At 62.4% G+C, this 25,462-nt stretch overlaps 2 protein-coding genes across 5 annotated transcripts in view; one reads left to right on the top strand and one right to left on the bottom strand.

Moving 5' to 3' along the window:
• Positions 1–77: 77 nt before the first annotated feature.
• MRPL40 (mitochondrial ribosomal protein L40) lies at positions 78–2,587 on the bottom strand. Its single transcript, XM_025267156.3, has 4 exons — positions 2,514–2,587; positions 2,325–2,408; positions 1,172–1,330; positions 78–508 (listed from the first exon to the last, which is right to left on the bottom strand). The coding sequence occupies exons 1-4, from the start codon at positions 2,564–2,566 to the stop codon at positions 184–186; spliced, it is 621 nt and encodes a 206-aa protein (XP_025122941.2). The 5' UTR covers positions 2,567–2,587; the 3' UTR covers positions 78–183.
• A 786-nt stretch (positions 2,588–3,373) lies between these two features.
• LOC102407057 (protein HIRA) overlaps positions 3,374–25,462 on the top strand; it is a 46,401-nt gene continuing 24,312 nt past the window's right edge. The window contains exons 1-8 of one of the 4 annotated variants that reach the window (XM_025267151.3): positions 3,374–3,511; positions 14,827–14,889; positions 15,702–15,812; positions 16,826–16,916; positions 17,825–17,919; positions 22,503–22,598; positions 23,398–23,558; positions 24,549–24,716. In XM_025267151.3, coding sequence (XP_025122936.3) covers positions 3,475–3,511; positions 14,827–14,889; positions 15,702–15,812; positions 16,826–16,916; positions 17,825–17,919; positions 22,503–22,598; positions 23,398–23,558; positions 24,549–24,716 — 822 coding nt within the window. In that variant the 5' untranslated portion in view covers positions 3,374–3,474. Of the gene's footprint in view, positions 3,512–14,826; positions 14,890–15,701; positions 16,016–16,825; positions 16,917–17,824; positions 17,920–18,075; positions 18,143–22,502; positions 22,599–23,397; positions 23,559–24,548; positions 24,717–25,462 lie in introns of those variants that run through there. The other 3 variants (XM_044929861.2, XM_044929863.2, XM_044929862.2) reach the window with 3 other exon arrangements.

The following is a 25,462-nucleotide window of genomic DNA, read 5'->3' on the forward strand; positions in this document are numbered from 1 at the left end:
TTCTTCTCCCCACGCCAGGCAAGCAAGGGCAGCCCCCTCCTTCTGGCAGCCTCAGGTGGGTTAACAGAAGACAGAGACACGGGGCTCAACACGTTTATTCACAGCAGGCCTGACCGGTGAGCAGCGGGCCGAGCCTGGGGGTGAGCTCTGCCGGGTGTGTCCCGAGCGCGGCTACCCGCATCTCTACCTCTTGGACTCCACCTGTGTGTACACCTTGGTGATGTCTTGGTACCTGCCTTCTGGGGGCTGGTAGTTGGCGACGGGTGGCGTGTAGTCTGGCCCTTGTCTCTCGAAAGGAAACAGACTCGGGTCCCGCTTGGTGGCCTCGGCATGGAGCTCCGGGGCCGTGAGCTCCAGCTCCTGCAGAGCTTCCTGCTGGGCCTCGAGCAGGGATGCGATGGCGGCCCTCTCCAGCTTGTGCTCGCGCTGCTTGTACAGCGACCACTTCTTCAGGAGCAGGGCTCTCCGTTCGCTCTCCTCAAAGGGGAGCTCCACTGGCGGCCGCTGCCTGGGGACACACAGAGCCAAGGGTGTGGCCTGGAGGCACAAACCTCGCCGGCCGACTGCACGGGACCCGAGTGTCCCCGCTGGAGACGCGCGTGGAACACAGGGACAAACTAAGGGGTGGGACGGTGGATGCGGCGGCAACACCACCGGGAGCCTGTGCCGTTCCTCGTGGAGACAAGGAACAGTGATCCCCCCAGCAGACCGTGGTGAAAACCGGCTTTGGAGAAAAGTCAAATGGCCTCATAAAAACAGACACCAATATCCCAGGGAGCCGAGAGCCCATTATCAGCCCCAGGAGACCCCACACGGCGGGTGCCCCTGATGCAGCGCGGCCCTGCTGTGTCCATGGGCTCTAGTGAGGCAGCAGTCCCAGCCACCCCACTCCACCACCAGCTTCGCACACGTGCATCCCGGAGCAGGAGGCCGAAGGCGTCCTGCCATCCGGAGGGGCGGGGCTGCGGGCCACATTCGAACCTGCTCAAGCCCTGCCCGGAGCGTCCCGCCCATACTCGCCCTGCGCTTTCTCCAGGAGGGGACTCAGCATGGGGCCTGGCCAGCCCCGGCCCATGACTCTGCCCACGACAGGTGTGAGGCTCCCATGACACCACTTCCCGAAGGTGACAGAACTGCCTTGCCCCAAGAGCTCAAGCCCAGAGGCCCTTACCTCGCTTGATTCAAGAACTTGACCGGGGTGATAAAATCCTCAATGGGAATCAGCTCCTGGGTCGCCTTCTCCAGTCGCCGGATCCTCTTTTTCAAGCGCTCCTTCGCTGCCTGGTCTTTCTTGGGGTCCACCTTCTTCTTCTTCCGCAGAGGCTCTGCTCTAAAGCACAAGGCAGACACTGAACGTCTTCCTCTGTGGTCTCGTGAGCGTGCAGAGACATGGCGCTAGGGAAAGTGCCCGCACACTGGAACTGTACTCTCCGCTAGGGAAGAACCCTGTGTACTGGCCTCCAGCGAGGTCCTCAGAAGAACTGGGCGGGCATGGTCAACCCAGAAAGTGGGGGAAAAACTCCACGGAGTGTCAGGGCATAAATTGAAGAGAAGTGCTCATCTCTAGTGCAAGGGTTCAGGTAGGCCTTGAGATAAACTGAAATATGAAAATACCAAGCTGATGGATTACATGCTCATCCCTCATATTTTTTATGTAGTTTTCAAGCTGAAGTATAGTTGTTTGACACTGTTGTGTTAATTTCTGCTATACTGCTAAGTGATTCTTTTATGCATGCATACATCTTTTTTTCTATTCTTTTCCATCACATTATCTGAGAATATTGAATCTAGTTCCCTGTGCTATACAGTTAGACCTTGCTGTTTATCCATTAAAAACTTGTCACTCACATTTTAAATAGACATGTGATTTATAAACATGAGTAAAACTAAACGAGACAGTATAATAAAAATGACTAGCAAGTTCCTGTTTATGCCGTTTGATGTTTTAACAAATTTCCTCATCCTCCAGTACCAACAAGTCTCGTCTACCCTGACGAACACATCTGCTGCGCCAATAAGTTACTATTAAGAACAACCGAATCCTCTGGCATCAAGACTGAGTCTCATGAACGACGCCCGTAGAAGGTGTCCAGGGTCGCAGGTGGAAACAAGGACCTCCGGCCTACCCGCACCTCTCCAGGAAGTAAGAAACACAGGCACTGTCGGTGCTCTTTAAACCTTTTACATAAGCATCCCTTCAAAACCAATTAACTTTTCTTCAACCATTCTGCATTTACTGTTTGACCTGGTTAGACTTAAACAGAACGTCGCGCGCCCTCGCTGCCCGGGCGCGACCCCCCAGGCCGGGCCGGCGGCCGGCTTACCTCGTGGGCACGAGTCCCCAGAAGGACAGCAGGGAGGCCCGCCGCCGCGCGTCCCCCGTCTGCGTCGGCCTCGCCCCCAGGAGCCTGGAAGAGACCAGCCGCGCGTCACCGTCCGCGTCCCCGTGAGGTCGCTCAGGACCCCGGTGACTGCCCCGCAACCCGCGCCCCGCGCCCGCTCTCCGCGCTCACCCGCTCGCGGGGCGCAGCGCGCGCCAGGCCGCCCCCAGCGCCGCGGCCGCCATGCCCCCGGGTCGCCGGCCGCCGCTTCCGGGCGCACGCCCCTCGGCCGTCCGACCCGCGCAGTGCGCCGCTCTCCGGTCCGGCCGCCGCGCAGCCTCGCGGCCCGGCGTTCCGGCAGCCGCCGCGCCTGACCCCGCCCCCGACGCGGCCCCGCCCCGCGGCCGGCGCCTCGCACCTCGCGCCGCTCGGGGGCCCCTTCCCGCGGGGGCCGCCCGGCCTGCTCCCCGCGAGGGCCGCGCCGAGCGCGGCGAGGCCGGCGGCGCCCGGGAGCCCGAAAGCCCTCGTGCGCCAGGCGAGCCGGGCGTGCGGTAAACGCCGCGGCTCGTCCGCCGGCGTCGGGGCCGGGCCTCTGCGCCGCACGTGGCTCTCGCGCGCGGGCGCCCAGTGAGAGCGCGCCGGGGGCGGCGTGAGCCCGCCAATTAGCCCGCCGGGCGCCGCCGGGGCAGCGGCCGCCCCCGGCCCCAGGCGCCGCCCGCCCCGCCCGGCCCCGCGCGCGCGCCCCCCCCCCCCCCCCCCGCCGGCCCACCCTCGCCCCCGCCGCCCGGGGCGGACCCGACGCGGCGCCGCCCTCCCGCCCGGCCGGCCGGCCCGGGAGCCGCGCGGCCCGAGCACGCGGGGAGCGGTTTCCCGCCGGGGCCGTTTGGCAGGTGCGCGCCGTGACTTCCGGCGTTGCCCGGGAGCCGCCGGAGGAGGAGCGGCGCGGGGGATGCGGCTGTGGCGGCGGCGGCGGCGGCCGAGCGCGGGGGGCGGCTGTGGCGGCGGCGGCGACGGGCGCGGGCCGGCGATGGCGCGGCGGCGCTGAGGGCGCGGGGCGGGCGGCGGCCGGAGGGCGGGCGGCGGCGGCGGCTCCATGGCCCGGGCGCGCTGAGGGACGCGGCTCTCGCCTCAGCCCGGCGGCGGCGGCCGAACAATGAAGCTCCTGAAGCCGACCTGGGTCAACCACAATGGTGAGTGCGCGCGGGGGCCCCGAGCCCCGGGCCGGGCCGGGGTCTGGGGCGCGGGGCCGCCGCGGCCGGCTTCCCGCCTCGCCCCGGCGCGGGGCGCCCGGGCCGCGGGGCCGGCGGGGGCGGGCTCCGTCCCCACGCGGGGGCACCGGCGCCTCACGTGCTCGCACCCCCGCACGTGCGCGGAGCCCTCGGCCGCGACCTCGCGGCCCGGGCGGAGGTCGCGGCGCGGCGGCGTAGCGACCCCGAGCGCGGGCCGGGCGGGCCGAGCCAGCGTGCGACGGCCGGACGCGGTGGCCTTCCGCTGGTGGCGTGTAGACCTGGAAGGGGCACGTCCTGCCGTACCCGGGGCTGGATCCGCTGGCCGTGCCTCCGAGTGGAGCCCCGTGACGCCGGGCCGAGGCCCCCCAGCCCCGCGGGACTGCGTTCGCACCGAGTTGGAGCGTCAGCGCCCCTCGGGTGGGGCCCGCGGGGCACAGGCGTGTGCTCAGAGAGGGCCCGCCGGGGCCCCACGGCACACCTGGAGCGGACTGCTCAGTGCCCTGGGTTAAGAGACTGGTGCAGAGACGCGTGCGGGGGCCGGCAGTGCTGGCCGAGTTCTGCCTGGTGCGCGCACCTGCTGCGGGCCCTGGCCTTGGCTCCCTGGGGACGGGAGGGGCGCCAGCCGCCACCCCCCACGGGCAGTGCTGTGGGGGAGCTATCGTCCAGGCCAGGGTCCCCGCCGCCGCCGGCTGTCTGACTGCTGATAGGAGTCACCCTGGTTCTGTCCTGTTCCTCGTTTCTACTCAGCCGGGCGCCTAGAGGGAGCTGCAGTGTTCTTTTAGAGCTTGTCGGGTAGGCGCTTTCTCCTTCCCTAAGCCAGCAGCTTTTTAGTTCTGAACTCGGATCTCAGGATGCCTTCTCCTGCAGCAGCTGAGCTGAACCCCAGTCTGTTGTTTGGCTCGGCAGTGCTCTGCCTTTCCGTCTTGCAGGGTATCACGTCTTTGTCATTTCCCAGGGTGCGGGTGAGGTCCCCCTTTGCTCCTGAGTTACTCACTAGACCCTCTCCCGCCCCAGGGTGGGCGCCTTATGTGCCCCCAGCGCAGGGACTGCCTGGCTCGCTCCGTATCCCTTGCCGCACTTAACCGTGCCTTCTATGCAAAGGGTCCGATAACGCTGCTGATGCACGTGAGAGCTGAGGCGGCCATAACTGACTCAGTTGCCAGTGCGTGAAAGCAAAAGCAGTGAGCTCCAGTTTCATTTCTCCTGCTTTTCGCTCCAAGTGCATTTCCTGAGGCGCAGGGTGCGGGCTCCCCCGGCAGAACTGGGCAGATGTTCAGTAATTATAAATCGTGCGTGTGAGTCAGGAAAGGAAAAGTTAGTTGCTGAGCAAGTGAAGCCTGAAGGAATTTTCATGTTGCCACACTGCGCGGCCAGGTTGAGTGTGGTTCGCCCTCCTCCTGTCATCCTCCGCTGTATAATTTCCCCCTTGTGATGAGCTCCTTTGTAGGACATGATTTTCACGCTGCATAAGCACAAGCAGGTCGGGATGCTTAAGCGATCATTTAGGCACAGATGGGAACAAGTCTGGGCTGGGCAGGGTGGGCTGGACTGCGGCCCGGGGCTCCTTCCTGTGGCCTCCCCACCGGCCTTGAGGACAGGGAGCCTCACGGTGTCTGCCCTGCCTGCTTCCTGGTGTGATCGGGGTGTTTGCTTGGGGAGGAGGACAGAGGGCTCCCCAGAGTCTGAAGTGCATTAGAAACCTAGGAGATAACGATAGAAGAAATTGAGACTCTTTTAGACCTGTTCTTTGTCAAATCTCCTTTCTTTTAAAGTCTCCTGAAATCAGCCCAGTCTCATGGAGTGTTCAGAAGGACCGTTGCTGGTGAACGACAGCTCTCCTGAAGCACAGACTGACTGACAGTCTGGACCACGCCCGTGCCGTCCTGTAAGGACTGGTGAGGTGGGAGCTGCTCGGAATCCCAGTGGCCGGTGGTGGCCAGCTAAGCCACCCTAACTTCAGTTTACAAACCAAAGAGATCGAGGTACTCTGGAGAGTACGTCACAGCGCTTTCTGGTTTCCTGACTTTGCACTCCATCTCCTGACTGATGATGCAGCTTGAACGTAGTCTTTCTGGGCTCTCAGAGCCCAGGGAGGGAAGGCGCAGCGAGCCTGCGTTTTCCGCGGGGCAGGGCCCGGTGGCGGAGTGGGCGAGCGTCTGCTGGTCGCAGGTGTGCTCGCCCGTCGTCTGTCTCCGGGCTGACGAGATGGTGAGGCCTGCCTCCAGGGGAGGCTTTCTCCGTCCCAGCACTGCTGACTGCGTGGAGGCCAGCCCGTGTGTTGTAGGGAGTTAGCGGCAGCCCTGGCTTCTGCACCGGAGCACCTTCACACACTGACACACACAGACATCACCCACTTGTGACGATAGAACCTGTCTCCAGACATTGCTGATGCTGCCTGTTGGCCAGGTCAGAAGCCCCAGTTGAGAACCACTGTGCTAAGGAGATGAGTTAAATCTTGAAGTCCTGTCACAGAAAGGAGCTTCGAACGTGGGGTCAGAGCGGGTTCAAGACATCATCGTTTATTAACTGAATTCTTGGGCTTTTGACTCCGCCTTCTGCACCTCGGTGAGATCCGAGCCTGCCGTTTGAGCCCAGACGTGGAGGCGTCGTCAGCCGCGGCGCGCTGCAGGAGTCCGCGAGGTTTGCTGTGTGTGGAGTCACATACAAGGGACTGTCCACACACGTGCGTGCGCGTGGTTTGTTCTGTGTTCTGGGAGACAGTATTTCTCTGCTGTTGCTCAGCCGCTCAGTCGTGTCTGACTGTCTGCAATCCTATGGACTGCAGCACACCAGGCCTCCCTGTCCTTCACCGTCTCCCAGAGCTTGCTCAGACTCACCAGCACTTGAGTGGTGATGCCATCCAGCCTTCTCGTCCTCTGCCGTCCCCTCCTCCTCCTGCCTTCGGTCTTCCCCAGCATCACGGTCTTTTACCGTCAGTTGGCTTTTAGCATCTGGTGGCCACAGTATTTTATTTTAGGCCGAGATAAGGTTTGTCTCTAATTAGGTTACGACCGTATATTGGTTAGAAAGCGAGAGCAGTTATGTTTTGGTTGTAGGAAAACGTAGTCTGTACGTTGAGAAAACTTGACGGGAGGGTCATGGTTCTTCCCCTCCCTGAGCCTTTGTCCCCTGTGGAGTTCATGCACAGCTCTTGAGTTGAGCCCATTCCAACAAGAAGGGCCAGGACTGACAGAGCCACGCCCTTCGTCAGTTCCTGGCTCACACTTGGCCGGCAGTGCCGTGAAAGGTGTCGGGCGGATTTTCAACAACAGGGTAGCTTGTCAGTGGTCCCGTTGCTCTGAGGTGTGTGTTTTTCTCCTGTCTGCAATCCCTTCTCGTCCCTCAGAGGATTTAAGGCCTTTTACTGCCATTTAAGAACGTCAGCTTGAAGGGGAGACGGAGGGAAGGGGTGGGCACCGCAGGCGCCTGGGTGCGGAAAGGCCCGCACGGCTGCTCTGAGGACAGGCCGGGAGGAGGTGACGCTTCGTGACCGCCGTGGTCATTCCTGTAACCTGTGTTGTTGGCCCGGATCACACTAGTCCAACAGGCTGGTGTCTGGGGACGTGCTGGGTCTCCGCCGCTGGCAGGGATGAGGCTCCGGGAGCCGGTGGGTGGGGGTGCGCTGTGGCCTCACCAATGTCGCCCCGCAGCACTCAGCTGGCTGACGCCCGTCCTGGGGGGGCCACGCTGGGTGAGCGTGTCTCTCGGTGGTTGCTGTTGGGGACCTGTTCACCCGTCCCACTCGATTGTGAGCTGCTTGAGGACAAGGGTTTTGCCTTTCGTTTTGAGTCAGATGGTCCTCCTCTTGAGTCTCTGCTGCTTGCCAGACCTGTGTTCCAGAAGGCTCTTGACATCTCTTACCCGTCTGTTGAGTGAAGTGGGTGACACCTGCCTGGCCTGCTCCCAGCTCACCTGTGAAGGCTCAGGAATTGTATGCTTTTCACACTCACACCAGCTTACGCCTGGAGACAGTAGTGGGGTTTGAAAAGTAACCAGAATACGTCTGAAGAATGCTTAGAAGCAACTGGGTGGGATTCTGCTTTGCATCATACGCTTGGGGTTTATACCCTAAACCCTGAATCCTGCAGAGAAGTCCTGTGGAATCAGAGGTGAATGTGCGCCGGGCTAGCGTGGGGCAGACCGCTGGACAGACTGCTGTCCAGAGTGCAGAGGAGACAGCCTCCAGGGAGGAGGCAGGGTTGGGGTGTGCGTGCCGTAGGCCTGAGTCTGGCCCTTGGGAGGATGGGGGGTGGAGGACGTGCTGCTGCTAGGGGGTGTTTAGAGTGACGGCCCCTGGAGGGCTCAAGTGGGCGAGCGTATCAGCGATGGACGGCGCGGGCCACAGCCGCTGGGGCTCTGGGCTGAAGCCCTGGGCACCTGCCTGGAAGTGTGTGCTCCTTCCGGGGCGTTGCGGGGTGCCTGGACCTTCCTGGGGAAGCTGGGTGATGCAGGCAGGCCGTTTCCTAGGTGTGGGTGTGAGACGCAGTGGAGGCAGGAGGTCAGGGTGGAGGTTAGCCAGGTGGAGGCAGGTGACTAGATTTGAGACACTCAGTGGATTTCGTTAATATGCTGAGAAAAAAGTAGAGACGGAGGCCAGGAAGTAAAGTGTTTGCAGATACTTCTTTTAACTTAAAGAGTGCATAAAAAGCTGCTTTCGCCTTAGGATTAGAATTTCAGTCACACAGCCAGGAGGGTCCTGCAGCCATGGCCCCCGTCTTGGGACCTGTCTGCCTCGAACCATCCTCTTCCCCAGAGATGCGAGGCGCCTCTGCTTGTCCAGGGGTCTGCCCGTGGGCTGTCAGGGTGTGCGGCTCCTGAAACCTGCTGAGGTCAGCAGCACACCTGGAGACGGAGCGGGCGTTGGGCATGGCGCAGACCCTAGCCGCCCACCTGCCATCTGCAGTATCTGCCGCGTGCCTGCCTTTCCTGCAGGGCCAGGGCACGAGCGCCGTCCTGGGGAGCAGCAGGTGATGCCATTCCCGCCAGGAGGAGTAGGACAGGGTTGGGGGGGGGGAGTCTACTCAGGGCTCCCAGGCGCCTCATGTGAGAAGAAGGGCCGGAAGGCCCACCCGCGTCTCCTGCCCGCTCCTTCTGTGGGCTCTCCCAGGCTGCCCGGCAAGAAGGCCTGGTCTGGGAAAGCCCTTCTTCCACTGGGCAGCCGTCACAGGCTGCCAGCAGTCCACCCCTAGGCCGGATGGTGGGAAGGCAGGCCTCTGCGGGCGGAGCATTCCGGCAGAGGGCGGCCAGAGTACGCCTGCGGGGCAGGCCTGGGAATGGGCACGGCCGGCTTCGCGTGGGTGCAGGAGTCCGCCTGGCATGGCCTCAGGGGCCTTCCTGGCTGCGGCCTCGTGACTCTGCCAGGCCGCAGGCCTGGGCCAGGTGTGGGAGCCAAGGGACCTGGGCAGAGGCTGTGGCCGTGCCGCGCAGGAGGCGGCCAGGGCGGTGCCGGTGCAGTGAGCGTGCACGTGTGTGGGTGTGACATTCATACACACACACATACGCACACACATGCTGCTTTTGAAGTGTAACTTACGTACTGAACTGCACTGACATCAAGCTTCCCACAGGGTGAGTTTTGTCAAGCAAGCAGGCTCTGTAATCTGTTCCCCACTGGAGAGGCGGAGTGTTTTCCCCTCCCCAGAGAGTGAACGCGACCCCCAAGGTCAGGGAGGCTGTGGAGGAGCAGCTGGGGCGCCCGGGGGCCTTGTTGAAGCGCCGGCTCTGCCTGGATGCTGTTGAGGAGCAGGGGGGTGGCTTCTCTGGCCGTGTCCACCGCCGAGTCAGGCTGCACAGGGGTGTTAATGGGGTGTGGTCTGGAGAATGGAGTGCTTGGTGATTTTGCACTTGTCATTTGAAAAATGTAAAAAAGTGTTTCTGAGAAAAGTAAGACCTGTTTTCTTTAGAAAGTTAGAAAATGCAAAAACAAGAACACATTGTTAAAACTTCTGAACGTGGTCTTTCAGACCATTTGGAAAAGATAACTGGGTGACTTGGTGCTTCTAAATACACCCATGTTTGGGACCTCCCTGGGGGTCCAGTGGTTAAGACTGCATGATCCCAGTGCGGGGCCCTTGTTGGGGAACCAGACCTCTTGTGCTGTGTGGGACAGCGGAAGAAATGAAAACACGGGTTTCATTGAGTGCGTGGACTACGTCGTAAAGGTGCCTGGGCCGTTTAAGGCCTTAGCCGCGGGCCCGTATCACAGCAAACCCATGTTCTTATTGTAGCCTCCCCCAGACAGCTGAGTGTCACCAGGCATTCTCCACTTAAATAATATCGTGGGGTGGTGGTTCTTTTTTTAAAATTGACCCAAAACATTAATTCGTTTCAGGTGTACAGCACAATTTGTACATAATGCAAAGATGATCAACGTCCGTCACTTCGCAGGATTACTTTTTTTTGATGAGAGCTTCCAGGATTTACTTTGTTAGCAGCTTTTACATACGCAATACAGTATTATTAACTATGTGTGATTTTCTTTAGGTTGTTAAACGGATTTTCCCTCTGTGGGAATGTGGTACTTGCCTGCGCTTGCCTTTCTCATGGGTCTGGTGGAAGGGATGGCACTTTAGAAACTCGCAGGAAGAGGGACAGTAGTCTGCAGACATGCGCCGGCACCGGCTTCGCCTCTGGATCATGGCGTGAAAAGCCAAAGCCAGCCCAGCAATGGCTGCCTGACGCACGCCTCCAGCTTCCTTCCTGTGCGCTGTTTCGAACGTCTCGGGCAGCTGGCACCCGAGAGGTGTCTGGCAGCGGTGCTGACTCAGGACCCAGAGGTTGGGGGTCCCAGAGGCCCCTTGGCCGTGCAGCCAGGCACTGCTCCCTGGCAGGGGTGCCGCATGAGTCCCTCTCAGCCAAGAGGACCCCCGCCCCGGCAGGTGTGTCAGAACGTGGGGCCTCTGCCCAGCCTTTCGCCACTGCCGGTGTTTGGGGGGCCCGCTGTGCACTGCGGGGCCTGGGGAGACCCTGAGGAGGCAGACAAGGTACCCAGCGCTCATAGCCCACATCCTGCTGGGCAGAGTGGCCCAGCTGCCGTATGGTGGCCACACCGTTCCTGGGAAAGCAGACCGGCTCTGGGGGGCGGGGGGAGCCCGTGAGGGGAACGGGGGCCGGAGGGCAGAGCTGGTGGGCACGAGAGGAAGGCGCTGGGCCCTGTGGGCCGGGGGGCCTGGCAGCTGGGCCTCTGCAGAGTGCAGGCTGTGGGACGGACGCGCACACTTGTCACCTGCAGGGGGAGCGTGTCCGCATGCTGATGGCAGCCACAGGTGTTTGACACTCATTTGTATCTCTCAGACGGGCTTGCGGTTTTAGAAAACTGGCTGTGAGGCTCTGTGTGCGTGCCTCCTGCTTCCTGAGGCGGTGGCCGTTCTGCCTGTGTGCGCTCACCTGCGTATCCCCGGCGGGAACGGCCACGTGGTTCCAGCACCCGGACAAGTGCACCCAGCTCCTGCCCCCACCTGCCTGTTTGCGTGCAGACTTGCACGGTCTGGTTCAGTTTTGCTTAGGGTTTGTTCAAGTTGTGAGAAAACGAACGTAGAGTTTATCGTGTTAACCGTCTTCCACATGTGCTACTCAGTTGTGTCCCGTGTGTTCACACAGTGGGGCAGCCAACCTCCACGCATTTTCATCTTGCAGGACCGAAGCCGCCCCAGCCCTCGGCACCGCCGTTCTGCTTCCTGTCTCTCTGGATCCGAGCCCTCTCGGGCCTTCATACGAGTGGAGGCGTGCAGTGTCTGCGCTTCTGTGACTGGCTGATGTGGGCTAACAGATTGTCTTCAGGCTTCTTCCGTGCTGTGCCTGTGTCAGGGTTTCCGTGCTTTTTATTGCCGAGTGATGCTCCACTGTGCAGACATACCACGTTTCCTCAGCCGTCATCCGCCGCTGGGCCCTGGGCTGCGTCCCCCTCTTGGCTCTTGGGGATGAAGCTGCTGAGAACTTGGGGTACAAATGCCTCCTTGAGACCCTGCTTCCAGTCCTTTGGGGCATAAACCTAGACGTGGGGTTGCTGGATCCCAGGTAGTTCTGGGCTTCCCCTGTGAATCAGATGGTAAAGGATCTGCCTGCAGTGTGGGAGACCTGGGTTCGATGCCTGCGTCAGGAAGCTTCCCTGGAGGAGGGCATGGCAACCCGCTCCAGTATTCTTGCCTGAGAATCCCCACAGACGGAGGAGCCTGGCGGGCTGCAGTTCACGGGTCGCAAAGAGTCGGACACGGCTGAGCGACTAAGCGCAGCCCAGCGCGGGTCACTCCGTTTGCACTCCCCTGAGAGCTGCCATAGGGGCTGCCCCAGTTTCTGTTCCCACCAGCCCACGGGGGTGTGTTTCTCCACCTCCTCCCCGCCAGCCCTGGTCTTCACTTCTCTTTCTTTTCTTCTCACAGTGGCTGTCCTCTGGAGAATGTCTGTTTGAGTCCTTTGCCCGTTTACAGGTGTGTGTGGTCTTCTCACCCGCTAACGTTTTTCTGTCTCTGGCTGTGGTTCCGGGCCTCAGTGCTCCCCGTGGGGTCTCTGTTGAGGTGCGAGGTCTTGGTTGCCCTGCCCGTGGCATGTGGGATCTTAGTTCCTGGACCAGGGATCGAACCCACCTCCCCTGCAGTTCAAGGTGGATTCTTATTCACTGGACCACCAGCGAGGCCCCCCTTGGCCCATTTGAATCGGAGTTTTGGAGGATTTTGTCATTAAGTTTTAGGAGTTTTCTGTATATACTGGACATCTGATGTTACTTAGTAGCATTTTCTCACATTCCACAGGTTGCCTTTTTACTCTGTTGATAGTTTCCTTTGATGAGTGAAAGTTTTCAAGAAATCCAGGTTGTCCAATTTTTCTCTTAATGCCCATGCTTTTGCTGTCACATCTTAACAAATCGTTGCCCAATCCAGTGTCATGAAGCTTTTTCCTTCCTCTGTTTTCTTCTAAGAGTTTTTAAAATGTTACTTTCAACATCCAGGCCTTTGATCATCTCAGGTTGGTTTTTGTAGGTGGCGGTAGGTGAAGGTCAGGACTCGGGGGCCTCCTAAGGCCCGGCAGGAGGGTTCTGTCTGAGCGCCCGAGTCACAACCGGCTTCGGTAGCTGCCTCTCTTCCTGCCCAGTGGGGAGCCGCGTGCTGCAGCCCTCGGATCAGCACCCCCAGACAGCACAGGAGTGGGGTGCTCCAGGGGGCTTAGGGTCAGGGCCGTCTGGGAGCAGAGCCCGAGGGTGGGCTGCCGGCTGCGGCGGCTCCTGGGGCGTGCCTCGCTTGTGCCGCCATCTCTGTAGAGGCCGTCGGGGGCGCGTCTCTGTGGCTCACGGCAGGCTCTCCCGCTGCAGCCACAGCGCCACCGCCAGAGCCCCTCACAGGTCCATCCGTGTGTCCTCTGACCCGAGGCGCGCTCCCTGCAGAGGAGACGGGCGCCAGCCTCGCTGAGCGCAGGCGCACCCCGCTCTGAGAGACTCCGGACTGAGACGCAGGCCTCGGAGGCCCTGTGACTTGGAGTCTTTGTCTGTCTCCTCGGTGCCGGCCGACTGTTGTAGATTGGGGACTGGTCGCTCATCTGTAGATGAGGTTTCCAGCTGCCCGTCTGGTGGCTGAGGGTTCCGGCTGCACGTGTGTAGATTAGGGTTCCGCTGCCCGTCTGTAGATGAGGGGCCGCATAGAGAGCTGAAGCGCCTTCCTCGAGGCAGCAGGTCCTGGGCCCACCCCCGTTTCTGCCGTCCCCACGTCCTCCAGCTCAACAGTTCCTTCTCCGTAGGAACCGCCACTGCCCCTGCCCCAGGGTGGCAGCCTGCCCCCGGGTCTGCACTTCTGGGTGGTGCCCCGTCTTCTGGCTGACCCTCCGCCTTGGGGGCTCAGGGCAGCTGTGGTTTCTGCAGGAAGCCCCGGGCTGAGTTCGGTGGCTCCACCCCCAGCTCCGCGCTGAGGCTCCCGGCGTGTGCATCCTGCCTCCCTGGGGCTGTGCGTGTGCCGGGCCAGGCTCTGGGTGCTCCGGGTGGGTCTGCAGGCAGGTGGGTGTGCTGTGCTCCAGCTGGGCTCTGGGTGCTCTCGCTGCTGCCCACTGAGGACTGGTGCCAGCTCAGCTGGGACTTCGTCTGCTCCAGTGGCAGCTGCCCAGGCGCGTTGGCCTATGCAGAGCACGAAGGAGCAGGCTCCTTGGGTTATCTTGTCCCTGTGGGGATGGGCGGCACGCCCCCATGCTGCCCACGCCTGCCTTCCTGGGGCCGCTGCGGATGGTGTCTCGGCTCTCCTGAGGGTGGAGGGGGCCTGTGCAGGTCTGTGCCCTGAGACGACCTCTGGTGGCCGCTGCGTGCGGGTGGGTGCCACTGGGTCAGGGCTGACAGCCGCCCTGGCGCCCGGCTCTGAACACACTGCCTGTGCTCGGGGTGGGCCCACGGCTGCCAGGCAGAGCTGACCTGTCGCGACAGAGCTGTGGCTCGGGGCCTGCAGTAACTGCTGCCTCCAGAGCGCAGAGCAGGAGCGTTTGGCGCGTGTGCCCTGCTGCTCCCCGCCACCGCGTCATGACCAGGTGGAGGCCTTCCTCGGCCTCGTGGAGGCTTGCACTTGGCTTCACTGTGGCCGTGCCCTCCGGGAGACGGCACTGTGGGGAGCCACACTGCTGTTCGGTCCCCGCTTGCTGTCATGTGACGCCAGAGCCTGACCCGCATGCCCACGTGCACCGTGCACCTCTGTTGTGATGGAGACAGAGTGTCCTCAACTGAGAGACCCCTGGCGACCGCCCCACATCTGTGTCAGTGACTGCTGATGTCCAGGTCGCCGTTAGGTCGCTCATGTGTCCCTGAGCCCCCTCCCTGGGCTGGGCCCGGGGCTGAAGGAGGCCGAGAGCTGGGAGACGCCCATGGGCGCAGTCTGCTGCGGAGCCTTCGCCGGTCAGTCTGCCCAACTGGCTCCAGCCTCGCGGGCCCCGGTGGGGCCTAGCCTTCCCCTCAGGGAGTGCCGTCTGATTGACCGCACCCTGTGGGTCTGTGCTGGCGGAGATGACTCCCTGACGCCAGTGGGGCCCGGCTGTTCCGGAGGGGGCGGGTGAGGGTGGGCCGAGCTGCCTCCCAGACATACCCACCTGGTGGTGACCTGGGTGTGAGTGTGGGGTCTGCAGGCGCAGCCTGGGGGCACAGGCGCTGCGGGCTGCTCGGTGCCCAGGAGGCTGTGGGGCAGCTCGCGCTGTTGCTGACTCGCAGCATTTGTCGGCAGCCTGTCTTCCCTCGAGCGGTGATCGGGGACAGTGCGTGAGTTGCTGGTTCTGCACGTGTCGGCATGTTACCATGTGTCTCTCTCCTCTGTTCCCAGGCAAACCAATTTTTTCAGTTGATATTCACCCGGACGGGACCAAGTTCGCAACTGGAGGGCAAGGTAGGTTCTGGGGAGCAGAGGGGTGCTGTGCCCACCCTCGCCCGTCCCCGCTCTGCAGCGCACCCGTGGCAGCTCACGGCCGAGCCTGGGGTCAGCGCGCTCTCAGTGTTCTGGCAGCGGGTTTGCGTTCTGACCCTGCTGCGTGGGCTCCTGTTGAAGGCAGCCTGCACCCCAGCTTCCTGAGTGCGGGGAGGCTGGTAGTCCCACGACAGAACTGGAGGGGGCTGTGCACAGGCTTCAGCCCGCCATCACTGCACGTCTCTCAGGGCTCGGGAGAGCTCCGTGCAGTCCCTGGGGCTGGGGTTCCGTCCTCGTCTGCGCGGGCGTGCCTGCCTGCCGGGCTGGCACCCTGAGGTCCGGGGCTGATGAGGAAGAGTCCTATCTCCTGGCCGTGAGGCCTTCTCGGGGGCGCTATGTGGAGATTTTGACACGTCCACGTCCAGGCCCTTCCTGGTTTTTGTTTCTGTACTGGAGAGTTAGTGAGGGGCTGCCCTTTTGGGAGTTCCCAGCAGTGGAATCCCTCCCGAGATGCTCAGGTGTGTGTGCCCGCAGAGTGCCCGCTGCCTGGCGGGGGGAGGTGTGGGGTGCCCTGCGCAGCCGCTGTCTCCCTCATCGGCACGAGGCCCCCTGGGCCCCTGGCGGGTCCGTGTTGGAGGCCAGGCAGCGCCGACGGCAGAGCCCGGGCCTCTGGGCCCAGCACTGCTTGTTTCTGTGCGTCTGCCTGGTCAGCCTGACTGCGCCGGGCAAGGCCGGGGCACCGTGTCCGGTACCCGCTCCAGACTTACCGAGTTGTTTCTGCTCCTCCGTTGCAGGACAGGATTCTGGGAAGGTTGTAATCTGGAATATGTCTCCAGTCCTCCAGGAGGATGACGAGAAGGACGAGAATGTCCCCAAGATGCTTTGCCAGATGGACAATCACTTAGGTATTACAGGGTGGCCCTTTGCAGGCTTTGCGTGTTGGCACAGTGCCCAAGGCTAGCACTGTGTTTGTGATCAGAGAGATAAGGCCGTGCGGCGTAGCTCCCGTGGCCTGCTGTCTGACGCGCGGATGCTGGCTGCACACCTGGGTGAGTTATTCAGCAGAAGACCCGGCCCGCCCACAGAGCCACCTTTGGACAGTCCGCAGGTACCTCCGGTGATTTCCTGCTCACGAGTCATTCCTGCCTGATTCCACGGGGCTTTGGGACCAGTGGCCTGGAGGCAGTAGGGTTCCAGGGAAGGGTGCCCACGAGACAACTAAGCAGACGCCGGGACGGCCGCCGTGGCCCTTGGGGCCTCTGCCAGGCCCTCGGGGCTCCCCGACGGGGTCGCAGTTTCCTCTCCCGTGGTAGCCACGTAGTTCCCTGCCCTGGAGCATCTGGGGGCCGTACCCGGCTCTGGGGCCCGCCCAGCTGCCCCAGAGACGCTCCGCTCCCAGTTACGCGCCCCCGTGCGCACTGTGCCCCTCCCGCCATCCACGTGAGGGCCACAGCCTGGACAGTGTCCTGTGTCGTGGGACCCTGGGGGCTCCGACCGGCAGGGCCAGGGTCTCTGCCCGCTTAGTTGGCGCGCGCAGGGCGGTCTGCCTGCAGTTGGGAAGGAGCTGGTAGGTGGCTTGAAGCCGGTTTGACGCTCTACCGAGCCGCTGCCCTGGATGGTCTGGAGAGGGCGTCTCAGCCTTTTCTCACGAGCCCTCCTGTGGAGCGTCGTCCCTGGTCGGAGACATGTCTCAGCAGGCTGCACCCGGCTGACGCGAGGGCTCTGAGTTCCCAGTTCCCGGACCACGCTCAGCACTGACCTCCCAGAGATGAGCGCCCCCGCGGACCCTGCCCTGGGCGGGCGCTCGTGCACACGGTCGGCGCCCCGTGTGCCCGCTCCTGCCCCGACAGAGCAGCCTTCCTGAGCTGCGCCTGCCGCCCGGCCCCACAGACACGTGACACTCTGTTTCTCTCCCCAGCGTGCGTGAACTGCGTGCGGTGGTCAAACGGCGGGATGTACTTGGCTTCCGGGGGAGACGACAGGCTGATCATGGTGTGGAAGCGGGCTGCGTAAGCACTGTTTCCTTTCTTCCGTCTTGTTTCTAGAAGCTTCTTTGCTGGTCTTTATCCCACCCTGGCACTGAGGTCCCCAGAGCTCCAGCTTCAGGGCTGGCAGGAAGTACACGTGGATGGGGCAGCCACCCCCTGCCTGCAGAGCGGCTCAGCACCCCCAGGGCGGGTGCTGGTGGCATCTCTGGTTTTGTCCTTCCTGCGGTGGGGTCCAGAGCCCGTCCTCCTTGGCGCTCGCCCACCCCCTCTTGCCCGGGGCTCCACGGCTCCACGGCTCCCCGGCCCCGAGCGCCTGCAGCCACGGTGTGCTTTCTCCTGGGGCCTCCCAGGTTGGGCCTGGGCCTCTGGGCCAGGCAGGCTAGGGACTAGACGCCTCCCGCTCCGCCAGTGTCCCCGGGGCTGCGGCTAGGAGAGCCTGCCTGTAGCCTGGATGGGTTCTGCTGGATGGAGGGTGTTAGCGGGGCACGCCTGCGGGGCCCGGGGACCACCCCAGTGCTGTTCCGGCCCCAGCGTCCCAGCAGGGAGTTCACAGGCCTGCAGGAGGGCCTCGGATTCTGTGGTTTTAGCCAATGTAGAATAACGCGTGTAGTACCCAGTTTGGGAAACAGAAGCAAATCGCGATCCCACCACGTAGAGGGGGCCGCAGGCTGTGTTTGTGTTTCCATGTGTCCTGGGCTGTGCTCCAGTGTAGATGGCGTGAGGGATCTCGCTCTGAGTGACGTCCGGGCCTGTGGCCGTCACGTCATTCTGTCTCTTGGACACGTTGCCAAGGTCGGTCAGGCTGCGAGCGTCCACCCGGTACAGAGATGCGGCCTCACCCGCCCGGCCCCCGCCATGCAGCCGGCCGCTGTCCGTCTGTCTGTCTCCGTGGCGCCGGCCCGGCCCCCGCTGACTCCTCTCTCGCACAGGTACATCGGGCCCAGCACCGTGTTCGGCTCCGGTGGCAAGCTTGCCAACGTGGAGCAGTGGCGATGCGTCTCCATCCTGCGGAGTCACTCAGGCGGTGAGTGGGCTGCCCGGGGGGCACCGCAGCGGCCCCGTGGAGCGCGGGGCCCCAGCGCAGCCCTGCGCCTGGCCGCCCCGACCCCCGCCCGCCTCCAGCGGCGTCAGTGTACCCACGCCTGCCCTCATGGGCTGTGTGTTTATATCTTTAATGTAGAACTCCCCACGTTCCGCTGTTTATCCTGGGAACTGAGTCACTGCCTCATCAGTGGATCGCTAAGTCCGTAAGCGCACTTTCTTTATTCCACAGAAACCCGCACACAGGGGCCCACTGGAAAGCTTCTGACTTGACTTTGAGTGTTTAGAGTGTCTTCAGTGGGCACTTTTCAGGTCTGGACGGAGGCGGACAGCACTCGGTCAGAGGCCAGGGACCCCAGCGTCAGTGCAGCTCAGTCTTCCTCCGAAAGCCTGCAGTCTGGCTGGGAAGGGCCGGGCGGGCGTGCCAGGGGGCTGGGGGCCGGCAGTGAGCTGGCCACGTCTCACCCACTGCATCTGGGGGTGCCGTCTGCGTGTACAGGGCCGGTCCCGGAGGGCTCGTGGCCCTGCTGATGGGCCCCTTACAGCCCTGGGGCCTGAGAGGGACCCTCCAGCCACGCTGTGGCAGAGGAGGTGGACTTGGGCTCAGGTGAAAATGGCCAGGGCCCAGCAGGGCCTGTGCGCATTATGAGGAGACGGACTGCGGAACTTCCTAGGGCAGAGCAGAGGGGGAGCGGGCCCTTTGCTGGTGCCCGCAGAGCCAGCGGTAGGGGGTGTCCCGAGCCCTTGGGGAGGAGCCTGCAGCTGGAGCGGGGTCAGGGGGGCACGCTGCAGACAGTGCTGAAAGGGTGACCAGGGGCCGAGGGAGGGCCACTGGGTCACCCTGACTGAGTCAGCTGCGTCTCTGGAACCCAGCAAGCTGCCCGTGAGGCTACCCGGGGGCAGCTCAGAGAGGACGTCCATGGGCCCTCGCCTGAGACTGGGTCTGAGCCCACCCCCAGGGCTCCTCACAGGCAGGCAGAGCTGCTCGCCTTCAGTGGGGGCTCCTCCGGCAGCAGGTGTGAGTAAAACCATTTAAGAAAGGATCCGTGAGAAAGCAGAGACAATGGGTAGAAGGCGCTGGGTCTTGAAAAGCAGCGTGTGAAGACCTTGTACTGGGCGTGTCTGACCGGGACGGGCGCAGCATGATGCTGGTGCTGAGCTGCAGACAGAACACAGAAACAAACAGTCTTGGCCAGAAAGGTGAAGTTCCCACAGTTGATACCACAGGGTTAGGAAAACCTGAGCAAGTGGCAACCACGGGCAGGCTGGGAGTCACCTTCAGAAAACGGCTCCTGAGCCCCCTTTATCTGTTGAGGCATGGTTTCTGACTGTTAAGAATTATTCTGAAACAGAAATATTTACTCTTCAAAGGAAGCAACAACCCTGCATTTCCAGCAAATATGAACAAAGCTGGAAAAATCAGTAACACCAGAATACTTGTGAATTTAATAACATTTGATAGCAGTGATTTGTTTTAACTAAGTATGATGTATAACAGAAGAATTTTATGTTGTGCTCTGTTCACGTATGTTAACATACTAGGAAGTTAGGTAAGCAAAGCCAGGGTTATCCTAGGGCATTCTGAAATGAATATTAGGTTATTCAGCATCAATTCCTAATAAAAATCCCTTTTTTTTAACGGCCGTAGATAACTGTTCCCTTACTGTGATAAGCTTCTCCCTGGGTCTCTGGGAGCAAGGGCACACGGGGCCCGCGGTTGAGCCTCGCCCCATTGGTTTGGAGAGGAGACGGGCGTGGGTGCTGTTGCCACGTCGCTCCTGGGGCATCTCTGCACTGCAGTTAAACAGAGTCAGAAGGTGCGCAGGGCTGCCCTGGAGGTCCAGCAGGGAGGACGCAGCCCTCTCCCTGCCGGGTGCCGAGCTCTGTCCCTGGTCTGGGGACAAAGACCCCACCAGCTGTGTCAGTTCAGTCGCTCAGTCGGGTCCGACTCTTTGTGACCCCAGGGACCGCAGCACGCCAGGCCTCCCTGTCCATCACCAACATGCAGAGTTCACTCAAACTCCTGTCCGTCGAGTCGGTGATGCCATCCAGCCATCTCAAGCTATGTGGTGTACCAAAAAAAAAAGAGAAAGTAGATAAACTGAAAAATAATACAAAAATGAGATGATACGAGGAATGAAGCTCTTAGAACTTATAAAGCGTTGAAAAGCACTTCAGACTAATATAAATAAATTACTAAATTGGCCTCATATAAGAAAACTTTTGGTTTTCTCTAGCAATAGCCAAAAGTTAGCAGTAGCCAAAGTAGCAATTGGAGTATCCACAGATAAAAAGAGATACTCAGACTCCTAAAGAAGGTCTCAGAAGGCGCTGTCCGGCGGGAAGAGCGGAGGGTGGGAAGGGGATGAGCACGTGGCCTTACCAGGCCGAGGGGCCCGCAGGGCAGTCGCCCGGGGTGTGGCCGTGGTCTTGGGGCTGGGGCACTCGGCTGAGTGAGGCAGAGCAGCGCGGGGGCCTGGGCTGTGGGGCGGGGGGACCCATGTCGGCGTCTGGGTGAGGGCCTGTCGGGCTGCGGGGGTCATCGCGGTGAACTCGGGGCAGGTGGTCAGGCAGATCTGGGGAGCAGAGCAGAGGTGGGGTTTGGGGACAGACCCATGAGCTGGTCGTGGAGGGCAGTGCAGGGGGTAACAGGCAGGGCCGGAGCTCGGGGTGCGGCTGAACAGCGGGCGGGGGGCAGTGAAGATGCTGAGAGCCTCAGGGCGAGCCCCCCACCCCCACCCCACAGCTGCCTGCGCACCGGGGGTCGCGTCAGCCACGGGGCAGCACGTGGAGGCCGTGGCCCTGGCGGGTGTGGTTCCTGCGGGTGTGGTCCGGTTCAGGCCCAGTTGGAGGGGCTTAGGAGAGACCTGGGCCTGGAGCTGGATGGAGCGTGGCTGGTCTCCTGTAGAGACAGGGCGAGAGCCGTCACGGGCAGGGGTGGGCGCCGGGCCCTCGAGGTAGATGGCCTGGAAGAGCCATCGGAGAGCCTGGGGGAGCAGCGGGAGTGAGACCAGGGAGGGCTCCTGGGCGTGGCCGTGGGGACAGTGGCCGAGGCCAGGAAGCCAAGGTCGTTGGTGCAGGTGGAAGATGCTAAGGATGTTAGAAAAGTCATTCTCTGGGAATCGCAGGATGGAATGACACTGGGGAGTCGGTGAGCGTGCCATCGAGGTGGGGCACGCCTCCGGTGCTTGGTCTGAAGGCAGGTGGTCCGAGCTGGCGTGCGGGGATGTTGTGTTCCTTGTGGATATTGACCGCAGACTCGGCAGTGGCTCCAGAGGGCCTCTGGTAGGGCGAGGCAGGACACGGGAAACTCACACGGAGGGTCGGACGTCGAGGAGGCCGCGGGCTCCTGAGAACGCAGGGCTGGGAGTTCAAGGCAGTGCCAAGGCCCCAGAACTGGAGGAAAGCGTCATTGTCTGTGGGTGATGGGTCAGCAGCCGCGCGGTGGCTGGCGGGGCTGAGGAGGCTGCATGAGCTCAGCTGCAGACCGCATGGCGTGCTCCAGCCGTGAGAGGCGAGGCACGCAGCAGAGGAGGAGATGGAAGGAGCGCTCACCCACCAGACCACCAGCAGAACGTAAAATATAAAGGAAGTAATAATTTTTAAAAGTACCACGAGGGAGAATAACAGACTTGACAATAACCTCCTACAGGAAGGAAAACTGATGGAATTGGCGGCTGATGTCTGTGTTATCCACAGCTCAGGAAATTGCTGAGAAACCCACCTCCCTTCTGGAGTCCTCCTTGAGCAGGCCTCTGCTCTAGGCCTTGGAAGCACAGGGGTCTGGGGTGTGTGTGGAGCCCCCAGCACCCACCCAGGCTCCGGAGGTTCCTGTGCCCCCTGCTACAGACCTGCCTTCGCCTTAGACCCCCCCACAGCCTCCTCCCAGCACACGGGGGCAGCAGGGGAGGCCGCAGACAGTGTCAGACTGACGGGCAGTCTTGCTGTGGCCAAGTAAACAAAAACAGACTCAGCGGGCTAGAAGGGAAGCCATCCTGAAGCTAAAAGGGAGCTTTGAATCGGACGTCACGCTCGCAGCACGTGAGGAGCCCCCCACCCACAAGCGTCCCACGTGCGGGGTGTGCAGCGTGCCGTGGGTGCCAGAGCCTGCTCCCGGCCCGCGCCTGCAGCGCAGAGTGGGGCAGCGGGAGAGCTTGTGCTGCCCCCGAGGAGCTCACAGCCTGGAGGAGAGGGCCCGACGGCTCTTGAGCGGCGGCTCTTTCAGTCTTCAGCCCCCAGCCCTTCCTCCGTACACGCTGTGCCCAGCCAGGTGCTGCGCTCGGAGGAACCAGAGCGCCCCCGGCCGTCCTGCCCTCTGCACAGGGCTGCCATGCTTCGTCTGAGGATGGGCGGGGCCGCTGGGCGCCGGATCTCCTGTCCGTTGCAGGCCTGGTGGCAAGTGCTTCAGGCTGGTTAGGAAAGTCTAGTGATGGTGGTCTCGGGTCAAGTCTGCGCAGCCCTGAGCCCCGGGGCTGCCGGCTGCCCGACCGGCTGGCGGGCAGGGTGGGGCTCTGTGTGCACGCCCACGCCACGGCGAGAGACTGACCGCCCGCCCTTGTCTTCCAGATGTGATGGACGTTGCGTGGTCCCCCCATGATGCGTGGCTGGCCTCGTGCAGCGTGGACAACACCGTGGTCATCTGGAACGCCGTGAAGTTCCCAGGTCTGCGCCACCTCTGCCGGGGCAGTCTGGCCACGGCGCCCCCTGGTGGTGGCTGCAGCGGGTGGTCCGGGTCCCCTTGATTGGCCTCACAGGGTCTCTCGCCAGTAACTCAGGTCTCTGTCGACTGTGTCTAAGGTTTAAAAGTTGACTTTAAAGGAAGCAGTAACTGAGTGCCCGTGCGGGCACGTGCCAGCTGGTGCACCCTCCCCACGGGCTCGGCCTCTGCCCCCGGCGTCTCTCTGTGATGCCCTTGGGCGTGAGCAGGCGAACACATTGCCCTCTGCAGAAAGTTGATTTCCCTGCTGACGGGCTGGAATCCCTCCCAACGGCAGAGCCCCGGCCAGCTCTGCGTTTCCAGCCCACGAGGTGCTTCCTGTCCTGCTCTGTTGGGGCGGGTCCCGTCTCGCATACCTCGTCCTCAGTGAGGACAAACAGGGACCCCACGGTGCAGGGCCTGCCCCTGCGCGGTCAGGGCGGCTCTGGCGGGTGGGCTCCTGTCCAGAAGGGAGACTAGCAGCAGGACTGTGCTCCCAGCAGGACGAGGGGTGCGGCTCGGCTTTGGCCCCTGCCCCAGAGGGCACACGCAGCCTCGGTGTGTGTTAGCCGTGGCTGGGGGACGGTGCTGGGGCCCAGCTCCTGGGTGAGAGCAGAACGTGGGCTCTTCTGCGCATGCCAGCGCCAGGGGCTGGCCGGGACGGCTCCTGAAGCCCCCTCTTGGCCAGCTGGCCCTCCACCCGTGTTTCTAGACAGAGTTTTCCTCTGGTGAAGTCTTTCCAACGCTTCTTATTTGTCCTCACAGAAATCCTAGCCACTCTGAGAGGCCATTCTGGCCTGGTGAAGGGCCTGACCTGGGATCCTGTTGGTAAATACATCGCCTCTCAAGCTGATGACCGCAGCCTGAAGGTGTGGAGGACGCTGGACTGGCAGTTAGAGACCAGCATCACCAAGCCTTTCGACGAGGTGAGGGCCCACAGTCCCCCACCCCACTGCACCCACACCGCCCCTGGCGCGGGGCAGAGCTGCGCAGCCCAGCCCTGGGGGAGCCCAGAGTTCCCTTCTCGGAAGCTGTTAAACATCTGCCTTTGCAGTGGAGAGGCCTGTGTGGCTGCGCGCTGGCGCGGGTGCAGCGCGCCCCCGGCGGGACTAGAGGCAGCGCCTGTGCCGGCCGGTGCGCCTGCCGGCCTCTGCCCTGGGGGCAGGCAGCCTCTGCGGGGCCTTGGCAGTCCCTGCACAGCGTCCAGAGGTGCGGCTGCAGCGGCTCGTGTGCTGTTTTCCCTTCCCTCATTCAAGTTCTGCCTTCACGCGGGGTCAGAGCTGGGGCTTGCCGTGGTCCGGGAGACGCTTCCTTGGCGCCTCCTGAGTGTGCACGCCCCCGTGTCCGGCTGTCCTGGTGCAGGTGTGTCCACGCTGCACTTGGGCTCTGCCTTGTGAGCCTCGTCCACGCCTGCCCAGCCTGGGTCTAGCGCCCTCGGCCTTCGGCCCGGGGCCACCCTGAGCTTCAGCAGCTGCTTTTAGCAGCCTCACCTCACCCGCAGGAGACCTGGTGTCAGGGCTGCCTGGGTCGGGAAGCAGGGCCTCTCTGCTGTGCCCTTGGCAGTCTGTGGGGACTTTGCCAACCTCTCGTTGGCTGGTGGCTCAGGAGAGCAGTCGGGCCCTCGTGGTCCCTGCTGCCGTGCCAGGACAGGCTCGCGGCCAGACCCCCGGGTCAGCAGGGCTCTGCGACAGCCACAGCACTTGCTCTGCAGACGCCCGTGGGCTCACCGGGGCTGCGCGGAGGAGGGTCTGTGCTCAGAAGCAGTGGACGGGGGTGCCGCCTGGCTGGCGCTCAGAGCCTGTGTGCTGAGTGGTGGGGCAGCAGAGCCGCGCGGCGCCACTCAGCCTGAGTCCTGGGGCGGGTTTTGGTGTTGGAGTTGGCCTTGGGCTCCACTCAAGCACAGGTGCTCCTTGCAGTGTGGAGGGACGACCCACGTGCTGCGGCTCAGCTGGTCTCCAGACGGACACTACCTGGTGTCTGCTCACGCCATGAACAACTCCGGCCCCACCGCCCAGATCATCGAGCGGGAGGGCTGGAAGACCAACATGGACTTTGTTGGGCATCGGAAAGCTGTGACTGTCGTGGTGAGTCTCTGGGCCTCTGGCTGGTGGCAGACGGTGCCGCCCGAGTGGGATCCGCACAGCCTGGGCCAGGCCGTGCTCCCCAGGCCCAGGCCACATGTGGGACTGAGGTGGCGGCCTCCAAGGGCCAGCACACGTTGTCGTCCAGTTCTTCTTTCCAGTAAACTAATTACAGAACACATCCCGTGTATCTTACTGGCAAACGGACATGGTGATGAGTATCACCAGAGTCAGACTCTGATTAGGGCTACTGTGCGCCCAGCCTGGCCCCTCACGCGTGTGGGCCTGCCCGAGGGCACTCAGGCTGGTGGCCCTGACAAGTGGCCCACTCCCCAGGCTCCCCGAGACCCATCCGTGGCCGGCGTGGCTCCAAGGCCATGCTGTGAGTCAGCTGCCCCGCCTGGTGGTGGCAGCCAGCCTCCTGGGGAGCGTCCTCACAGGCCTGAGGCGGCTGTGGAGCAGCCTGTGTGAGCCTGACTCGGTCAGCTGTGGGCCACCGAGCAGAGGAAGCAGAGGGCGTCTGAGGCTGACATGGCAGGGGATCATCCAGAACCCTGATCTCCGGTCTCTGTTTGTCAGAACGGGTTCATCCTTCCCATGCTTGATGATAGACATTAGGTGTTCTGGCCTGAACTGTGTGTCTTAAACAATTAAGAACAGCTGTGTTGCTGACACCGGCTTTCGTTAGAGCCGGGGGCTCGGGGCTGGCTCCTTTGCAGGGCTCGCCACGTGGCTGGCCTGGTGCTTCT

The sequence above is a fragment of the Bubalus bubalis genome, chromosome 17, assembly GCF_019923935.1.
Source record: "Bubalus bubalis isolate 160015118507 breed Murrah chromosome 17, NDDB_SH_1, whole genome shotgun sequence".
NCBI classification, from domain to species: domain Eukaryota; kingdom Metazoa; phylum Chordata; class Mammalia; order Artiodactyla; family Bovidae; genus Bubalus; species Bubalus bubalis.